The 22,095-nt window shown below is 32.9% G+C and overlaps 1 protein-coding gene across 1 annotated transcript; it reads right to left on the minus strand.

Moving 5' to 3' along the window:
- On the minus strand, positions 1–11,672 carry RpS16 (ribosomal protein S16). Its single transcript, XM_067279673.1, has 5 exons — positions 11,519–11,672; positions 11,391–11,436; positions 3,493–3,594; positions 297–441; positions 1–208 (listed from the first exon to the last, which is right to left on the minus strand). Exons 1-5 carry the CDS (start codon positions 11,563–11,565, stop codon positions 63–65), a joined length of 486 nt encoding a protein of 161 aa, XP_067135774.1. The 5' UTR covers positions 11,566–11,672; the 3' UTR covers positions 1–62.
- Positions 11,673–22,095: the final 10,423 nt, after the last annotated feature.

Genomic DNA, 22,095 nt, shown 5'->3' on the forward strand with positions numbered 1-22,095 from the left:
TTCGTTATTTCATTTTTTATTTTTGGCATACATAAACCAACAGAAATAAACCCATAAAAATTTTAACGGTAAGATTTCTGGTATCGTGCTCTTGCACCTGGACCACCAAACTTTTTGGGTTCACATCTACGTGGATCAGCCACTAACAAGCTTCGATCATATTGAATGAGAATGTCTTTAATTTCTTTTTTGGATGCTTCATCTATATCTATAGTCAAAAGTTTATTATTATTATTATTATTATTATATAAAAACAATTCATAAATAGTGATGTAAGCTATTACAAGTACACTTACATTTCTGGTAATAAGCAACCAAAGCTTTAGAGATGGACTGTCTAATTGCATAAATCTGTGCAACATGACCTCCACCTTTAACTCTTACTCTAATATCTACTCCTGCAAATCTCTCTTTTCCCAATAAAAGAACTGGTTCTAAAAGCTAAAAATAAATTTAGAACTATCATTATAATCCAGTTTCACTTGATTAACATCAATACACAAATTTTGAAACATTTTATTAATGAAATGTTCTGTACTAATTTCCTTCCCAATTCAAACTAAAATGTTTTTCTGAATAAGATTTTGTTCTAAATTAGTAAAACTTACTGATTACTTCTGAAATTTAACTGTTTATAATTTCATATTTCAAAATTTATGTATATTAAACTTAAATTTATTTATTTACTCATATAATTTGAGTCTTAAAAAGTAATTTTTATGATTATGAGAAAAACTAATTTGATATAAACACCATGCTTTTTGAAATTACATTTTCATAAACACAAAAAGAAATTAAATTTCAACTAGTTTAATAATTAGTTATTAAAAACTTTCTAATGCTATAAAAATATAATAAAATATAAAAATTTTAATTTATTGTTCTTTAAATTTCTTAACAAACTCTTTAAATTTAAACATTTAGAATTTGTTCTGGTATAAATAAAGGAGTAAAAAATCAGATAATTAGAATTTGATAAATGATTTATACTTTTATTCTACACAGAGTTTGTATTTGTTATCAGTTTTTCTTATTTCCTCCTATTCATTAATATAATCATAATATTCTAATTAAAAATGTTATTACTCTTTAATTACTAAAAACTCTTCATATCATAACTGTCAGTCTGAAATTAGCAGGGCTGTGGAGTCGGTAGATTTTTACACGACTCCGACGTTTTCTTATCATTCGACTCAGACTCCGACCAGGGGCGGACTTGTTAACAAAGTAGGCCTGAAAATTCTGAAGTCATCACGTGACCTCAGAATATTAGCTTCAATAAACATAGTTCTAATAAAGATAGAACTTTTCACTCCAAAGCTAAAATATTCCTCTAAGTAATGAATCAATACGATAATTTTTACTTTTTTGGCTGTTATGTATAACAGGAAAAATGCCACGATCAGTCAAAAAATGATCCCACCCCAAATTTTTGCATTACTGGACGCAAGACACCTCAAAATGTTGAGATATGCAAAAAATTCAGGGTTTTTTTTTCTGTATGTACGAATGTATGGGAGGCACGATTTTAAATCGGAGTGGGATGGTTCAAACACAGGAGTTATTAAAGCTTGAAAATGGTTGAACTAAATCGTTTGGTATGCATTCTAACATCCATTTGCACTTCTCTATGTTTCGAGGCTTCTAGAGTCCAAAAGAGTAAAAATTTGAGAAAGTCATTTTTTCACTGATCATCATTTTGTTATAGGCCTATACTGTATAACAGCCGGGAAAGTGATAATGATGACAATTCTGATTATTTTTTTAAAAATACAAAACAAAACAATTTTAAAAAATTAACCCTCTTCCTCCGCGAGAGGAATTTTGAAAAATCCCTTCTTAGTGTACATTCTTATGATGTATCTTAACTGTGTATCAAATTTCAACTCCTAACCATTTTAACTCTGAGCTTATTATTATTATTAACCCATCTTGATTATATTATAAGATTGTGAATGCTAATAACGAGTAAAATATTCATTAAATACGACCACACTGGAGATATGACACGTGACTCCTTCTATGTCTCTACCTTGTCAACCTTTAATTAAGAACCAAAATTTAAAGGCATTAATACCCTTTATACACATGCTACTGTGCCAAATTTTGTTTCTTAAACTTTACTAATTCTGAGATATTGTTTAATAGTTCAGTAAAGAAATTAAACAAATTAGACACCTTATTCAATCTAGCACAACACGGTTTCTCTACGACTGACAATAAACTACTGTTAGAAATGGTAAAAAAAAAAAAAATTAGACACCAACACACACACACGGATGTGCGAATTTTTCCCTTTATTTGACATTTTTTGGGTTTGAGAGATCTCCAAATGTATAGATTTGCAAAAAACTTGGAGAGTCAAATGTGACACGATTCAAATACTTTTTCATTATTTACATATGTAACAAGTTGGGAAAGTAAAAAGAAGTCAGAGTTGGGGGTTTTTGACAACTCTGACTCCGACTAAAATACCAAAACTCCACGACTCAGACTCCACAGCCCTGGAAATTAAGGTTGCTCACATGCAGCTTTATAAAATATATTTTAGGATATGGAAATGCCTAACTTAATACCTGCAGACTGATAAATTATTAAATCCTTTATTTACTCCATTAAAAAAGTATTAGTAAAAGTAAAGTAATTCAGACCTATTTAAAAGTGACAATTTTCTTTTATCTACACTAAACATTTAAATTATGTGTATTCCATTAATTACCATATATGACAGTATGTAGAACAAAAATGCACTTTCAGCAGATACAGAACTAGAGACTCAACAACTTCAAAGATTAAACAGTCATAAAACATAATATACAGCAACTTGATCCAATTAGTATTGCCAAACAAGCTGCTGGATTATTTACTGGGTGATATTAATAAGGCTAATTTAATAATTACAAATAGATGATAATGAAAATTGGCTAGAAGTAGATGATAAGCAGGAGATACAGATTTGAGTCTTACTCCAGGCAAACTTTTCTTCCACAGTGTTCTAACTTTAAATTAAAAATTATTTCTAATTAATTTTTAATTTAAAGTTAGAATACTCTGGAAGAAAAGTTTGCCTGGAGTAAGACTCAAATCCTGCTTACCATACAGATGCATTATCGTTTATCCCATTTATCATCACGAGATGACAGCCTAACTACCTATCTCTAGCCAAACTGTTTTATATCTAATTATTAAATTGGCCTTAATAAGATACTATAGCACAATAAATAATCCAGCCATCATTTGTCAATAATAATTGAATTAGGTTGTTGCCTATGTTACTATGTATACATATATAAGTCAGCACAAGTAACCAGTATAATACCTAAATTAATTAATAGCTGTAAAAACATTGGCAATAGAAAACTTTTAAAACTACAAATGTACTTAAATCTTCAACATGTATTTAAAATTAGTATGATCTTCATTTATATTACAAAGTTTAAATGTCAAATACTATTTTGCAAAGAAATTGAAAATTAATCTTAAATACTTTACCTTATATTTTAAAACCTGTGGCTCCAACATCTCTAATGGCCGACCATTTACTTTAATCAAGCCATTTCCTCTTTTACAATATGCGACAGCAGTTGCAGTTTTCTGAAAACATTAATTCAGTTTATATATTCTCCAGTAAAAAAAAATTATTAAAATTAAAATTGTAACAACTTACAAGAATTAACATTTCGAATAAATTCAAATATTAATTAAATCATGAATTCCCAATGAATCAATAAAACTTTGCAAATATTAAAAATTTTCCAATTTCTTCCACTCAAATAAATTTAGAAAGATTGCAAAGTTATGATAATTCAGACTAAATCACTATAATAAATAAATGATTTACTTATGCCATTGGTCCTCAACCAGTGCATCCCAAGATATGGCTTAATGCATCAAAAATATTATGAAAGGAGGTCTGTATATTTGAAAAATGAAAAGCAACCAATTTGTGCAAAGATTTATTAATCCATAATAAATTAATAGGTACTGTACATAACTATTTATAATTTAAAATATGCTAATATCAAGAACTCCCCTACTTATGAACAGGTTAAATTCCTGAGGTTTTGTTTTAAGTTGAAAAGTAATCTAGAAAGCACATTTGTGCACAAATAATCATGTGTTGTTAGTGTTTGATCCTTCAATATACTTAACAGAATACATTATGTTAGCTTACCTGCTTGCTACTGTCCAGTAATGGGTGTTTAAAATGTGGTTTTTTCCCCTACCTAAGACACTTAGTTCTATAATGTCAGTTTTAATTTACATTGTAATAGAGCCACAATTCTTGCATTTATCTCCATCACTAGATTTACTATTACATTTTGGATGTATTTTAGAAGCATTAATTGTAAAAGTTCATAAGAATTGTAAACAATAGCAAAAAATTCCATTACTTTAACTCACCTTATTTTCCATTTTTAGAACATAATAATCTGTGCAAAAACAAAAAAAAATGATGAGATAATAATTAATGTGAATGTATTTCTATTACTGGCTAATACTGACTTCAATGTCACCCCACAACCAGCAAGAGAACTTCAGAATCTGCATAAAATTTAAATTTAAGATGTATGGTCAAATTTCAAGTCTGGAAGTTTGTGAGTAGGAAAGCTCAGATTTTTTAATTTTGTACACAGTGTGCTAGAAAAATTTCACATTTTATAGTATATCCTGAGCCAAAAAGGTTGAGAACTTATGCTAACATTCCTGAAATGTTAGATATGCAAGCAATCATAACTTTTTTATTCAATGGTCTGGAACAGTGTTTTCTAACCTGTGTACCATGACATGTGATGTTGCAAAAGTGCTTCAGGTGTGTCACAGAAATATTAAATATTTTTTTTAGAAATTTGAATAAGCTCTCTCTTAAAATTTCACTTATCCTTCATCTTTTTTATTGTCGGCCAACCAAAAGGAGGAGGAGGAGTATTCGCCAAAATGCAGATTGTTGTTGCAAAATTTGCAGCATCTGCATATACTCCCTTCACAGAAGCTGCATGCATCTATGCCTATGCTGGTGTACCAACTCTTTGGAGTTCCTATAAACATTGTAGTTTACCAGCTTAAAGACTAATACTAGCTCTTTATGCATTGATTTGAATAGTCTTTTATCTGTAAAATTGTGAGTTTTTATCTTGGTATGTTAATTTCTAAATGATGAAAAATTTTTAAATTTAAAATAAATTACAGTTGATTTAAATGTTTTTATTTTAAAAATTATGGTGTGCCGAAGGAATCTTATTATAGTATAATCTCCGAATAGTGGACACTATTGGGACTGAGAAGTTTGTCCACTATTTAGTGGTACATACATGCCGATGGCCATATTGTATTTTAACCTGGTCATTATAAAGTAGAAAATACAATGAATTATGAAAACATCAAATTTGTGTTAGGAATGTGAATATACCAAAAAGTATAGGTAGCATATATAATTAAAATATGTATACATTATTTATTTTTTTCAGTTGTAAAAATTTGGTTTTAATTGAATCTCATTTGAATGTCGAGTTATGAAGGTGATTTGCTATCCACTTCATGCAGTGGTAAATATATTTCAGAATTGTTACATTTATAATCTAAGCAACTAATAAAAACTGATACAGGGTGTAGCTATCAAGTAGGTGTAACTTTTCAAACATTTTTTTGCTTTTTTCAGTAACTGATTGATTAAAAATTATACTTTAGCCACCACAAAGCTGTTAAAATGGTTATGACATCATTTGTTTGGTGAAAGTTCAAAGGTCGTGTTACGAAGATGATTTGCTGACCACTTTAAAATGTGTGAAGATATTTGGTTTTCTTGTATTTATGATCTTAAGTTTCTTTTTTATTACTACTATACTACGGTTCTTGTCAAATGAAACTTCAGAAAAGTTTATAGTTTTTTGGTATCATAAGCTTAATTCCAATAAGACAGAAGTTTAATAACATTAATACAGGGTGCGGCAGAAAGAACGTTCTGATTTGGAACAACAATAAAAAAAAATACAAAGCAAGATAGAGAAAAAAAATCTTTTTTACATGATAAGTACACAGTATGCAGTTATCATCCATTAGGTTTTGAAGAGTACATCAGTTAAATGGCAACAGTCAATGTCAATGCTGTTTTGAAGTCTTTTTCGGAAATTTTGTATTGATCTGCGGACCATGTCCAGCGGAATCGCCTTGATTTCTTGCGTAATTGCTGCCTTGAGTTCTTGCAAATTTGTTGGTCGGTGCTGGTACATTTTTGTTTGAGATAGCCCCACAGAAAAAAAATCACATGGGGTCAAATCTGGCAAACGCGGTGGCCAACCAATATCACCCTGTAAAGAGAAAAGATGGCCCGGAAACAAGTTTCTGAGTATTCCAAGTGACCTTCTAGAGGTATGCGACGTGGCACCATCTTGCTGAAACCATACATCTTCCAAATCATGATCGTCGAGTAAACCGTTAACTAATGGACGAAGAAAATTTTCAAGCAATTGACAATAACGCTGTATGGAAGCTCTAGCAACTTCTACATCTTCTGGTCTTGTTACACTTCTAGGGCAGCCAGGACTCTTTCTTTTTAAAGCTGAACCTGTTCATCTAAAATTTGAAACCCAAAGACAAATTGTTGGTGCAGCCGGAACCGGATCACGACGCCCGAGCTGAAAGTGTATTCGGAAGGCCCGTTGCATCGTTATCACAGATTCACCATTCGTAACAAACTCACCGACAACAAGAGCACGATGCTCTTCACTCCACGCCATGACGGTAACTACAAATGGCATGCACAAACAGATCAAAAGAAACCACGCCTACTGCTGTACCCCTATTATGAGCGAAGCAACGCTTCTGCCAAATCAGAATGTTCTTTCTGTCGCACCCTGTATGTATAATGATAGTAATTGACAACTTAACCAGATTAAATATAAAGAATATTGTTCAACTTCTTATAACCTGCTCTTCACCCCTATTCCTACTTAAAACCAGTCTTTATTTGACACCAATAGTCAAAATTCATCACCTGAAAGACCAAATTCATCATCAATTTTCCTAAAGTTGGTTATGGATGACAGTGTCTCTTATTTAGAGATAAATATAATAGATGTCCTATTTGAAGAGTCTGGGGATTGTAAAAATGTCTGTTAATGGAGGTTTCACTGTAAATTCAAAGTGTGTTGCTAATCCAAAAAGATTGGAGAATATTGGTCTGGAATAAGATTTAATGAAATTTGGCACATGATGTTATCATATGAGAAAGCATTTTCCAATTTTGATCTTTATAGAAAAAGCAATAATATAAGAAATGTTAATCATAAATCTAAATGGTCATATTATTTCTAAACCACAACTTACACAACCTAACAAATTTGACACAGTTAATCTAGTACAAAATGGTGGCCTAATAGCTAAGATTATTGATTGATTAGTTAGTAGTGTATTTTTTACCTTCTTAATAAACAAATCAATTTCAGGATGAACCCAAAATGTATACATTGATTTAATAAAAAAAATCTCAAACTTTCAGTTTAAAGAACTGTGGTTTGATAAGTCTTTTGAAATAGTAGCAAATTAGTAGCTATTGATAATATAACTTAAATTTGTTTATTTTATACATTACATTTAATTGAATATTTAAACAATGCTATTTTTGTATTCATAACAAAATTGATGCACTTATTCAATTTTTAGGAGTTGTCTACAACACAAATTATACAATGTAAAAGTCAACAGATTTCCTATCGAGTTGTATTGGACAGTGTCCACCAGTTAAAATCAATTCGACTGAGATGATGAAACATTACTAATGTAATTTTATACGGAATTTTGGTAAATTTTCTGTTAATGGGATGCCAATCGATATATACAGTATCATATAAAGAAATGGCTATTTTATTATATTAATTAAAAGAAATTTCAATAGAAATGTACACATGATGTCAAATGTCGCAGCAAAAAAGATGCAAAGCAGATTAGGAATTTAACAAATTTTAATTTTTTTTTGGTTTCAATTTAATCCATTTTTTTTAGGTTTTAATTATTTTGTGTTTTATTAAATCTACTTGACTTTTATTACTTTCTTGTTATACCAACAAGATGATGCCATTGCATATCATTTTATAATTATGATTGGTGTCCCGTTAACAGAAGTATCTGAATTTTTATGAAAAATTTAACTCTAAACACAAAATCAGAAGATGGATTGTTTGACTGGTTTTGCTATGCAATTTTACCCCTTAGCCTGAGGGGTAAAACAATTTAGTCGAGTACATTGATAAAAAAGTTTTCAAAGCTTAGAATTAAAATGGAAAGCGTATGAGACCCATCTCAAAACTATTTTCAAAAGTGTTAAAGTTATCAACATCAGTATTTTAGCTCTTTTTACTAAAACTACATTTGTAATACTTTATTGTTAATAATTTTTTTTTATTTTATCAATGAAATTATCTGACGATTTAAAAAAAAAAAACCTAATAATTGATAGATCACCTAAACATTACTAAAAACATTTTTTATTTTTAATTTTACAAATGTAAACTACATTACCTATTTTTTGTTTAAAAAAAATTAAAAATGATTCACATAATGACGAGGATGCCTGAAGCAGACATTTCACAAAATGTAACTTTTTTTGGCTGAAGGAGAAATGAATTTTTAAGTGAAATGCAGAAAATCAACATCCCAGGAACAAATGGACAAAAACTCGATGAAATTTGATACGTAGATTAAAAAAAAATTAGCAGATGACGACACTCGTATTTTGTCAAGGTTATATGTGTATCTTTATTTTTTTTTAATAAAATGTGAATTTGGATAGACAGAAAGTGTTCTAATTCCAGTATACAGTAGAGAGTTGTTAATCTGAATCAATTGGGAACGGGGGTTGTTTGGATTAGTGATTTGTTCGGATAACTGATTATGTACGAAAAAATATGTTAACCTGTCCGATGTTCAAATTTTTCTCCATTGCGTGCCGCTTCGTGTTGAATTTTTCTTTGTTGCGTGTTGCTTCACGTTGAATTTCTGATTCTAAGCCTAACGAAAATGTTTATAATAATAATCGAGGCTATTGTATCGTTAAAAATTATTTCTTTATTTTGTTTGTACAAAATAAATATTTTGAAGAATATAAAAACATGAAAATTATACTTTAGAAGTAAATTTAGTATCAAAAACGTTCGATTCAGCACGACACAGTCCGAATGAAAATCGTTCGGATAACCAGCGATTCGGATTAACGACACTCTACTGTAGTTAGTAAGGTTTGCTTTGAAGCTGTTCATTTGTTTGCTCACTTTGGTGGCTTTCCTCAACAAAGCCTTATGATTTCCAAAATCTGCACAAGTAATATACAGGTGGCTTCCCTACTTATGAACAGGTAAGGTTCTAGATGGTTTGTCGTAAGTCAAAAACTAACCTAGAAAGTATATTTTTACACAGAATAATCATGTATTTTTAGTGTTTGATCCTGTGATGTAGCCTACTTAATAGAATACATCAGTCATTTACCCACTTGTTACTGCTTAGTAGCAGGTGATTCAAATGCAACTTTTTCCACCTAACACACTTAGTTTTATGCCCAGTCTAGTTTCCACAGCAACACTTCTTGCTTCTTGCATTTATCTCCCCTGCTAGATTTACCATTACATTTTCAACATATTTTTGATGCACTAATCATAAAAGTTTATAAAAATTAAAACAATAGCAATTAACACCATTAATCCAACATTACCAAATTTGACATCATTTCACCAGCAGCAACGAACCATTAGAATTCAAATAAAAATAAAAAATGATATGAAATAGAAATAAATCTATATTTGTTTTTCATTTGAGTTTTGTTTAGAAGAAGGCAGAAGTTGATTGGGTTAATGTTACCTATGGTAGCGAACATGGTGGCTCGTCTCTGAAACAGTGGGGGCGCATGTACTAACCTATTCTAATAATTTGGTTGGCAATAATTATGGTAATTTATTAGAATAGGTTAGGTTAGTACGTGCATCCCCACTGTTTCAGAGACGAGCCGTCATATTCGCTACCATAGATAACATTAACCGTTGATGGATACAAGGAATTCATAATTCATATATAATAGTCTTAGTGTTTAGTGATAAGAGAAAGGTTATCAAATTGCTATCATTTTGTTTTTTAATAATAAAAGGACATTGAATTTTAAGCAACTCTACCATCTTTTCAATACTATTTAAGATGAGACAAGGTATGTGTTCCTGTGACCACTAACAAAATACAATCAGTTCTATCTTGAGGAAACCGTGTTTTGTATTTTCTTTTCGTTTCTTTTCTTTCGAAGACACAATGTAGTGACGTAAACTTAAACACCGGGCGAATTTTTCATCCTTTTTATTCGGTTGGAATGCTTTTTTATTACATAACGCATTTCGGGCCGATGCTCCTCTTCAGCCAACTAAACATTAAAAAGTAAGAGATGGCTATATACAAACATTTAAAATAAATACCGCGACGGTATACATAATTAGTTTTTAGAGGTTATTACCTTCTAAATCCTGGTGGTGAGAGCTTGTATACCATTAAAAGCTGGTCCGTACCTCGTTCGGTAGTTTAGATGGATGTAATAGTCCAAGGGTACGAATCTTTATAAAATTCAGTAAAAAAGTTGAGTATCAGTCTGTAGAAGTATACTGGGTTATTCTTCACAAATCGTATTCGTGAAACCATACCTGGAATTCGTCTACCGGTGTGTACCCTTCGATTCGTAGATTCGTACCCTTGGACTATTACATCCGTCTAAACTACCGAACAAGGTACAGACCAGCTTTTAATGGTATACAAGCTCTCACCACCAGGATTTAGAAGGTAATAATCTCTAAAAACTAATTATGTATACCGTCGCAGTATTTATTTTAAATGTTTGTATATAGCCATCTCTTACTTTTTAATGTTTAGTTGGCTGAAGAGGGGCATCGGCCCGAAACGCGTTATGTAATAAAAAAGCGTTCCAACCGAATAAAAAGGATGAAAAATTCGCCCAGTGTTTAAGTTTACGTCACTACATTGTGTCTTCGAAAGAAAAGAAACGAAAATACAATCACATTCTGCAGTGTTAAAACTGGGTAAAAACATACAAGAGAAATAATGAATTTAATCATTAATATTTGAGTTTATGAGAATATGAAGAACGGTTTTTATCGTATTGAAATTTTTTAAATAATCATTTTGATGCATAATGGTTCACTGGTCGCCATGCTGTATCTTGGTCAATTCTTTATTACAATGAAAGCATAACTAACAATTATTTATACTGGTTTTATGCATACAAGTACAAAAAACTTTAGGATTTTAAAAAAATATTTGTTATTGAACTGTATATTTAAAACTTTGAGAAAAAAAACAATAAATCTTTTAAACTTTACACGTGGCCGTTAGGCTTAACTACCTACCTTTCTGCCGAATACTTGGACAGAAGGAATTGCTTCTTTGCGTGTCCTACAACATTTAATTCATAAGGCAATCGTCAATGGTGATATATTGAAATACTAAACAATTTCAATTGTAAAAATATACTTACGTAGACATATTCCCCTCCGCTCCGAATGTTGCACGACCTTCCACCATTTATTATATCGTTGAGAACTCCAGCAAAAGAACCAAGACTGCCAGATGCTCGTCACACTTCTCAACTGATTCCGAACAGGAAGTAGCCCAAAAGAAGTGCCAAATTGGCACTGCTTTTGGGCTACTTTATATCGCCATGTTTCATGTTATATTTATCTATTTAAAATATTATATCTATTTATCTATTTAAAATATTAATTCGGACGACTGGCATCTTGAAATAATAACTGTCGAATAGAAGGACAAGATTTAAATAAACTATTTAAGTCCTAAAATAAGTAAACATCATCTCAGGTTGGGATCGGAAATCGGTGTCGACCTTTCCCGTAGATCAATTGGGATATCTCGACTGTATAACCAAAATAGCATAAAAACTGTGTCCCAAGAATACCGGGCTCCTTTTGATCCGTTTCTATCAGATCCGCCATAGTACTCGGATTAATCCTATGCTGTTACTATACTCCTTGTTACTGCCGACTTCTCTTCCGCTCATCAAACCGTGTGCTTTTGTGCTCCTCTTCAACGAGAACAATAGCCCTTCTCTACTCAGCGAATCCGGAATTTTTCCTCTCCCCGACGAACTCTCTCAGCGTGGACGCCTAATCAATCGAATCAGTGGATGGAAATTCAAGGAATTTTGTCAAACTTTGCAATAGAAACGGAGAATAGTGTAGAGTTTTTCTCTCAACAAACATTTGAACCGAACGACTTCAGCCTACCTCCTACCAAATACACATTCCCATTTGCGTGGCCCTGTTCAGTTGCGTCGTTCTGCTTATAAAAATTCACTCTCTCAGCAGAATTTCTGCGTTTTTAGAGGACATTTCGATGTCGGACCGTGACAAGAATTACGTGGATCTCATAGTTAGACTTATAAATATTTAAAGTTTAAATAAAAACAACGTGTTACAATAATATGATCTTTATAGGCTTAAGCTATCTAACCCTCTTTTGATAATTTTCAACCAAAATCTTTTCAAAAATGACAACACCCTAATAACGTGATCCCAAAATCAGTTTGCAATAGGTATGTAAAATGTCAAAAATTATATAAATTAAACGAAATATGAAATTTGATTATCCTCTATTTTAAGTTTACTTTCTTTCCTGTAATAAAGACAATGTCATCAGTCTTGAATATAACCGAGAATAATTAGTAAAATTGGTACATTTGTCCACAGAACAGAAAGAGGACATTTTCTCGTAAAATATTGGATACTCCTGTGAACGCAATATTAATAATCTTAAAGTAGAATGATTTCGAGTTACCTAATATTTATTGCAAGGAAAATTTATATATTGAACATTAAATTATCTCATGTAAATGAGATGAAAGATAGTTAAAATTTTAATGCATCTGTAACATATTTGCATCGTATTATAATTTATGATGAGATTAGAATCACAATTTATTAATTTAGAACACTGTTTTTTGCTATTATTTTCCCGGCTGTTGTATATGTTACAGTCAAAACCCGTTTTTAGTTAGAACGCGTTTTAACTAGTTGAAACTAGTTTATACTGGATGTCTTTGTTAAATCCCGTTTTGTCTAGTTAAAACTAGTTTTAACTCAAATTCATTTTTGACTAGCAGTAAATTCTAGTTTTAACTAGAAAAAACCCGTTTTGTCTAGTTAATTTACTGTTATACATGTTTTGATTTTAGATAAAACTAGTTTTAACTTTTAACATTAGTTAAAAGTAATTTTAGCTACATAAATATGTTTGGGGGAAATAAATAAAGTTGTGTATAGTGATTCCGGGGAAGATGCCTAATATTTTGCTTATGAAGAAAATTATAGCGATAATTTCCGGTTCGGGTTTTGAAGACCTCTAACGAAAATATCATATTCTTGAGCATGTTTTTCAAATAAAACTTTGGAGTATATGAAAAATAATTGTATATTGTGTTTGCAATGACGACTTTTTTACTGTCTGGCATTTTAGGCATCTCACCCTAAGTATTTGAGTGAGATGCCAAATGCCATTACGGTAAGATAACAAATATAATTCCATAAAATTAATATTCGAATATTTTAACCAAATTTAATTTATTGCATATGTAGTACAAAGTACTTCATAGTAAGTATAACATCACAGTATAAGTATTGTTAAGTTTCCGCCTGTTCTAACGTCGCTCGATTTAGCTCCGTCTGTTGAAGACTTCATTCGTCGATTTCAGCTCCTTCTGTTGAAGACTACAGTCGACGATTTTGGTAAGTCCCGTTCTTTTTTCGATTTGTCCAGTGTCAGTTATAAGTCTTTTATCGAGATTAGTTTCCAATTATTTCTAAATAACGTATCGAAATTAGTTTTACAATTTAAATTCTAAATTAACGTATCGAAATTGTCGGCCACGGGTACGCGTGTTCGCTATCTAACCATGGCAACAACATCAGTTAATAAAGTAGAAGAAAAGTTTACTGAACTTCTAAAAACAGCCAAGGCGTCGTTAGACATGTCCAAGAACTTCAGCAAGGGACTGAAAAACAAAATTTTCGGCGACTTAAATCGAGTAAATCAATAAGTGTAGAGCTTATTACCTTTTCCTGCCAATTCGTACTTTGCTCATAGATACTCCCACCCACCACCCCGTCCTCCGCCTAGGGCGCCGCTGGCTCTCGCCGCCGTCGGCGCCCTATCTCCCCAGACGGATTACTGTGGCGCCCTCTATCTCGGATAAAAATTTAGCTAACTGAGTAGTACAAAAAGTAAAAAATGGATTCAAACGCAAATTATTAATTTGTTTGCTGTCATCAGACACTAATACGGCACTTGTACCCGTCATCCGTATGTCACTTTACAGTTAGACGCGTTATTCTCTTATCTACTGCCGAAATTAGGTTATTTTAAGGTATAGCACATTTTCCTACCTTTCCCGACACTGGACTTTTTTTGAACGGGGCTTGCCTTTTATAATTTATTATTATTTCCTTACCGATTAGTCTGTTTACCCTTCTCAACCATATCGTGCGTGCTGGCCGCTTTTCACGCCCTTCTGGCGTCTGGTGGCTGGTTTTCTAGCCAAAATCCCTACATTCGTTTTTGCACTTTTTCCTGGGCGCTGCCAGTACAAAATTTTTTCTATTAACATTAAGTAAACAATCTTTAATTTTACTTCTTACATTGACTCTTATTTTCAGTCAAAACACGTCAATTACAACTATTTACAACCTAATTTTTGATTTGTTAAAAGTAAACAAATTTCACTTGTTGGTTTTTTCTATTAACTATAACACAAAAAAATACATTACTATACAATTTAAGACTACTCTACAGTATCTATACAAATTAATAAACCATTAGTATCTATCCTGCAGCCCAATTATCTGCAGTGAGTTGGACATTTATTTTCTTCTTAGATGGGTCATTTTATTATAATTAACAGTCAATAATAAAATAATACACATTCTACGTCAACTACGAAAGTATATTCAAAATATTCTAATAGAAATTTATTTTCTCAGCCCAAATCTCTGCAAAAGGGTTTGTTTTTTCCTAAACTAAAGTATTATATTTGGGGGTCATTTCTTTTATCTTTATTAACCAAAAAATACATTAATATACATTACACAAACTCTATGGTATTAAATATGATTTAACAAGTTATTAGAAATTCCCTTACAGCCCAATTCTCTGCATTGAGCCTTTCAAAACAAACCATTTCTTTTGTAGGACCGTTTAATTAACTTTATTAGTCAACAATACACTAAAACACATTACTCACACACTTAGTTCCTGTGATTCTTGCTCCCCTGCGGTGTCCCATGTTCGATTCCTTCTCCCTTGTGGAGTTTAAGCCCCCGATACCGTCGGTGCCGCCATACTGCACCTGGTCTGCGGTATCATCACTGGGGTGGGACTTACCGCCGGGGAACCTCTCCTGGGGGCTTCCTCTGCGCACTAGACTGATAAATGTCTCAATTTTCAACAGATAACCACGAGTTGCAGTATTATTGCATATAGTTTCATCACGAATATATTGTTTATGTATATTGTTTTGTTTTTGTTCTTTTAATTTGATTGTCATTCTTCTATCACCTTCATTGTATATTTCCATCATCAGTACTCAAAATATAAAAACCGCTAGGTTGACCCTGGTTTCATAGGTCTTCTTGGTGGGTCAAAAAATAAATAAATAAATAAATAAAAAATAATAATAAAATAAATAAAAAAAAATAAAAATAAATTGTATATACTCAAATCATTGTAAATTCTCATTGTAAATAGAATATTTTTATTAAACAACTTTAACAAAGGTGTTCTTTTGACACAATTGTTCCTAATCATACTATCCTTACTTTTCTTGTCTCCTCAACCTCACAATTGCTGTGTTGCCTATCTGTCGCATTCCGCCCATTTTACTTAGGCAAGAGAAACACTGGGTCTTCTCTTTCATTTGGGTGAATATTGGGGTTTGTGGTTCTCGTTCAAAACCCACTCTTCTTATTTTTCGAAGTTATCGTTTTGCGAAGGTGGACCTTCCTCTCTCTTGCGTTGGCCTTTTTGGCTAGTAACTTGAACCCAATATGAGTTATTCTCAGTTGATCAACAGAATTAATTCTGCTATGAGGTAGCCTTCTGTTGTCAACATAATCCGTTCCTACATGTTTTCTATAGCCTTTTTCTTTTCAAAATACCCAGTATCGTGGCATTAGTAAGCCACAGTACCCATACTCTGCTGCTATACTCCTAACACCTTACGTTCATTTCTTCTTTTAACCTAGCACTGAAGGCTTCTCTTCTAGCCCACTGCTAGGTGATAATATATAAAAATTATCCTTACAGGTTGAGCTCATCACCCACTGCACAAAACTACACACCTGCTGGAGACTGTGCTGTGTGGGCCCTAGTCTTAAAGCTTCATTCACTTTTCTTCTTCTTCCTTGTGGAAGTTGTTTCCAGCATTTTGTAGTTTATTTTCCCTTGCTAGATTAAACTTTTGCATTGTTGGCTTTTTTTTTTTTGCTGGCCGAGTGGAGTTTTTCCGGGTTTCCTCCACTTTCTGTCCTGAATGGGGGCCAGTCCCCTTAAGTCCTCCCGGAAGGCTACAAAAAGTACCCTCATAGGGTGTGGTATTTTTCCCCTTTTTCTAAATTCTTAATTCTAATTAGCTATCCCCCTTTTGCTAAAAATGACTATCATTGAATTGCTCACTGCTGCCTTCTTTTCCTCGGTAACTCTGAGTAACTCAGAAATTAAGGTTAGGTCTGGTTAAATATAACACGCAAACTGCAACTTTTCCATCCATCTATCTTTCTTCTTCTTCTTTAAATAAACAAAAATGGTAAGTAAATAGCAGAACACTAAACACGACACTCAGAATAAAATATTAAAACACAACACAAAACACGTGAACTTATGAGCCCTCACAAGGGACTAGTCTTTCTATGATCCCTCCATGGGACAATATGAGCTCTCTCAGGGAAAACTTTACTAACAAAAACAAACACTCTTAAACACATACCAGATCTTGGCCTTTTTGTGCTCTCTGAGCGGTAAAGGGCCTAAAACCACAAAGAAAAAAAAAAAAAAAGAAGAAAGAAAGCTTTTTTCAGTCCAAAAACCTTTTTGAGAAGTCCCTAATATAATTTTCTATGCATATCCTGCAATAAACGAGAAAACAAAAATTTATTTAAAAATAGGCATATTGGAATTACAATTAACAAAAAATAGGCATAGTTACCACCACAGAAAAATGTAGGCATTTTCCCCATTTGTCAGGGTAAGGGTGGCCTAGTGGAGTCACGTGTTCTAGCATGTCCGATCGGGATCGGCGGTAGCTCACAATGGAAACTTTAGAACCTTAACTCACACATTAATTGTTTTTGGCAAATTTTTAATAAATTCTATTTTAACTTTTAGTTTTAAAATGATTCTAGAAACATTTCACAACAAAAACTTCGTTCTTATCTTGCTTATATTCTTCTCGGATGTAGAAAATGAGGTAACGGTAGCCAATTACAGTTTTCCGCACTCAATATTAGCCCAACGATTCATCATACAAACATATGGCAATATCTGACGTCACCGTTTGGAAATATCGAAAAGTAGGCATCTTTCCCCGCTTACCATCTTACCCCGAATCACTCTATATGTTGCAGTCAAAACCAGTTTTTAGTTAAGGATGTGTTTTAACTAGTTTAGACTAGTTTTATACTGGATAGTTTTGTTAAAACCCGTTTTGTCTAGTTAAAACTAGAATTTACTGCTAGTCAAAAATGAATTTGAGTTAAACCTAGTTTTAATTAGACAAAACGGGTTTTAACAAAGACATCCAGTATAAAACTAGTTTCAACTAGTTAAAAACGCGTTTAACTAAAAACGGGTTTTGACTGTAACATATATACTAACAAGGGAAAGTATTGGAATCGTGTCAAATTTCAATCTTAGAGTGTTTTTTTTTTTCTTCAAATCTCCACGTTTTGAAACCTAAACCCAAAAAAGTAAAAGGAGAGGGGGAAAAAAAAAGAAAAAATTCCGTGCCTGTATGTGTCGGTGTCTATTTCCTTTAATATCTCAGGATAGGATAATGATGAAGAACGAAAATTTGGCATGGTAGCTCGTATAGGCCTATAAAGATTTATTAAAGTTATGGCAACGCAACACTTGGGCGATCTGCCTAGGGGGATGCCCAGGGCCGGATTATCGAATAGACAAATTAGACAAATGTCTAGGGCCCGTAATTCGGAGGGGCCCGGCTTCAGTGCAGAAGATTTCTCTGTTTTAAAACGAGTTAAAAATTATTTAAGAAATTCGATAGGACAGAAAAGGCTGTATTTAACAATGCTTCTAAGCTCCGCTCGACCATCCATTACCTAAAAAAAAAAGGACAACAGCTACCCGTGCGTCAGAAGTAATGTACGCCACGAGATCTCGCGCCATCTAGAAATCTTGCTAGGGCCGCCTCTCGTGGTAGTACTGATGTATGGTTATGATTTACTTTCTAAATCTAAACTTTTACGCGACATCGCATATTCGATATAGCATTCAAGTTGCTCGAGTGCGAAGATATTACAATTCAATAGTGTTTTATAAAAGTGTTAAAAAGGGTGACACCACGATATCCGCACCGGGTGTCACCCATGCTAGCTACGCTAATGTCACATTATATAAGATTTGTTTAGAAGCAACTTATTTAAATGGGGCTCCAATTTAAATTTTGTCTAGGGCCCGCTAGAGGCTTAATCCGGCGCTGGGGATGCCTTACGGGAGGTCTTTTTAAAGGTAACTGGCCCCTATTCAGGCGTTACAGCAGTGGCGTGCCGTGACATTTGATGATAGGGAAGCTGTGTTTCCGTAAGAAGCCGACTTTCAGGGGCAATCAATTAATTGCGCGTCAGGGCCCGTTCGTATTCGTTTGTTCGATAAGCCAGTAAAAACCGTATACTTCTTTAAATGTATTTTTAATAGATTATCCGACGTACTTAATAAATAAAAAAGTTCAATATAATTACCTCCGTTATTAGATTCAATAAATCCCTATGCCCTCTAAATGCCAAGTCTTGCTTTGAGAAAAGACATATAACATCTATTAATTTAGATATACCTATTAATCGTAATTATCTCGTTATAATTTTTAATATTTATTTTATATTGTCTACCAATGTTAAATTCTGTTCCTCTTTGATTTCCAAATTGCTTCAATTTTACGAAAGAATCGTCACTCGTCATAAATTTTATCGTCAAAATGTCGAAATTTTTTGTTCACGTATTTATATTTAATTTAGGCATCGGTCTTTCTCTTTTAATAATGTTTTCTTTTTCATTATACAGTCTCGAGCCAAAATCTTTTTAAAATAAATTTTTGAATCACTAGCCACGATATAAGGCTAAAATTAAAATTATCAGAAAAACTTACTTGGTAAAATAAAATGTGTGATGAATATACACGCCTAGTACAAAAAATTCTTCAATTGTACGAATATACTTTTAAAGAAACTTATAATTAAATATAACTTTGTGAAGAAACGTACATAAAAATAACAAAATATTCTTTACTTTTTAAATCTTAAAACAATCCACTTAGTGAAATACTGTAGCTCCCTACGAGTGGCTAATGAATGGAATCAGAGACGGTCCAGGTAGGTGTGTGCGTGCCAAATCCCGAGGGTGCCGATACCGTTCAATGTCAAATGCCTCTTTTGTCGCATCACTAGTATATATCAACGGACGCGACAGGGTTGTTGTAGATTTTAAACGTTTCTCACCATAGCTGTAAAAATCTAAATATGTTAAACTTAACAGATTGTTTGTCGTTCGTTTTCTAACTAATTCGTTTTAGGACCGAGTGTTCACGGAAATTTCCAAAATTTACAACTTTTCGGTCACTCTCATTGAACTGGAAAAATTTCTGTCTTTATTACATCTAATATTATGAAGAGAACAGACCCCACTGTACTCGGCAAGAGATTGGTTAGGTTAAGCTTCTGTTTAAGTAAAATTTCGGCTCTTTCATCAGGGTTTTATTTATGTTTCTAATTCCCTAATCGCTTAATTATTTAACTACTTCTTAAGTAGAAATAAGTCGAAACTAGTTACTTTGTACTTGAATATCTGTAGTCTTGGGAAAGAAGTGGAAAGAAATTTTTATGACAACGGATACATAAATCGTAAATTTAAGGAAAATAAATTCTAGAGCTTTTTTTGTACCATTGTAAGTCTCATTCATTAAATTTGGTTGTAAATGATGCAGCCAAAGTAACAGTTAATTTTTTATCACTGTACTAGAATTGTACACGTTTTTTCTCCATCCCCTTACAGATGGGACATACTAAATCGTAATATCACCGGTTTAACATTGAAATCCGTAAGTAATATAAGATGGGAGAGCAGAATAAACGCGTAATAAATGTATCAAATATTTTAATGGATTTTTTTAAAACTCCTGTCAACTATACAGAACTATCATAAAAACATGCCAGTAAATTCCTATCAGTTGGGTTAAGTTATAAATCTAGTCTACAGTGGGCAACCTTTTTTATAACATGGGCCAGAATAAATTTTACGTTTTTTCCACAGGCCATAGTAGTTAATTGACACCTTCTTGTGACTTGTAATTTTTTTTAGTCTGCAAATATGAAATAAATAAATAAAAAGTTAATTAATACATTTATTTCTCTTATCGTTTTCGAAAATTACAAAGAATTGGAAAAATAACTATTAATTAGTTATTTTTCCAATTTAATAATGTATTAAAGATCTCGCGGGCCGGATAGAAACTTTTCGCGAGCCGTAGCTGGCCCGCGGGCCGGGGGTTGCCCGCCGTTGATCTAGTCTACTCAGGGCCGGATTTACCAATCCAGGAGCCCTGGGCACAAATTCGGTGGGGGCCCCCTTAAGAATAGGCAAATTTGATGATTTAGAAAATTTACACAAAATACTTTATTTTCAACTAGATTTCAACTAGGAAGTTGTAAATTTCATTTAAAAATAAGGTTATTGTAAACATACATTTATATTTTATTGTGTAAAACGAATTATTTTAATTTCATTGAAAAATACCTATGTAAAATTTTTTCCCTTAAATTTTCCGATGTTAGGTTTTTTCCCGGGTTTGGTTTTCTTTGCCTGTGGCCCTCATGATTAGGCCACACTAGCCTGTCGCAGTAATAGGAAAAAAATTATATTTAAACATAGTTTTGTGGGGGCCCTGGGTACAGGTCCCAAATGTCCTTATGTAAATCCGGCCCTGAGTCTACTCATGATTCACATAATCGGGCGAGGGCGGCCGAACATCTAGCAGGCAGGCGGCTAACAGCCCACAACCGGTCCGGGATATAAAATTAGAAGCTTTATGCGTGTGTTGCTACTACCAGCTAAACCGTGACGTTGGTGCTCTGTAAAGCGCATGCGCCAATGCCTATAATCTGGCTGCTTGGAAGTTGACAGGCAGGCGGCTAACAGCTGAGAACCAGTCCGGGATAGAGAATTAGATGCTTTACGCGTGTGTTGCTTCTACCAGCTAAACCGGGTGAGGTTGGTGCTCTGTAAACCGCATGTGACAATGCCTATATAATCTGGCTGATTGGAGACTGACCGGTTTCGACACTCCTTCCGCCACCAGAATTATCCGAATATACAATAGCAATCTTATCGTTTTTTTCACATGTAGTATAGAAATTTGTAAAAGATACATAATGCAGTTATAATAAAATATTAATTTTAATTAATGCAAAGTACGTTAAAATATGAAAAATTATATTTTATAAAATACAAAGGAAGGTCATTGGAAGGTGAAATCGGCGCTTCCATCGCTTCCAATGACGGCACACCACTGCGTTACAGACGTGGAGAAAACCGGAAAATTCCACGTGGCCAGCCCGTCCTAGCGAAGCGCGAATTCACGATCAATCTCCCAGTGTACAGGAAACGGAACGGCTTGGCCACTGGTGGGCCCGAATCGTAGAAATAAGCATAACGTTTATTTTCGTTCAGATTATGTCAATTACATATTTATACAAAAAATATAAGTTAATTCGGATGAAAATAGAATAATATATATATATATATATAATTAAACAACGTTTG

This window comes from Centruroides vittatus, unplaced genomic scaffold (genome assembly GCF_030686945.1).
Source record: "Centruroides vittatus isolate TY-2023 unplaced genomic scaffold, ASM3068694v2 contig_875, whole genome shotgun sequence".
In the NCBI taxonomy this organism is placed as follows: Eukaryota; Metazoa; Arthropoda; class Arachnida; order Scorpiones; family Buthidae; genus Centruroides; species Centruroides vittatus.

What these genes read in the sequence shown, in the direction of transcription:
- RpS16 (XM_067279673.1), bottom strand. Translation starts at nt 11,565, where the DNA reads ATGGTGGAAGGTCGTGCAACATTCGGAGCGGAGGGGAATATGTCTAC. An exon ending in TCCAAGTATTCGGCAGAAAG is followed by an intron (nt 3,595 to 11,390) that starts GTAGGTAGTTAA and finishes TAATGTTTTCAG; the next exon opens with AAAACTGCAACTGCTGTCGC. An exon ending in GGTTGCTTATTACCAGAAAT is followed by an intron (nt 209 to 296) that starts GTAAGTGTACTT and finishes TTTTGACTATAG; the next exon opens with ATATAGATGAAGCATCCAAA.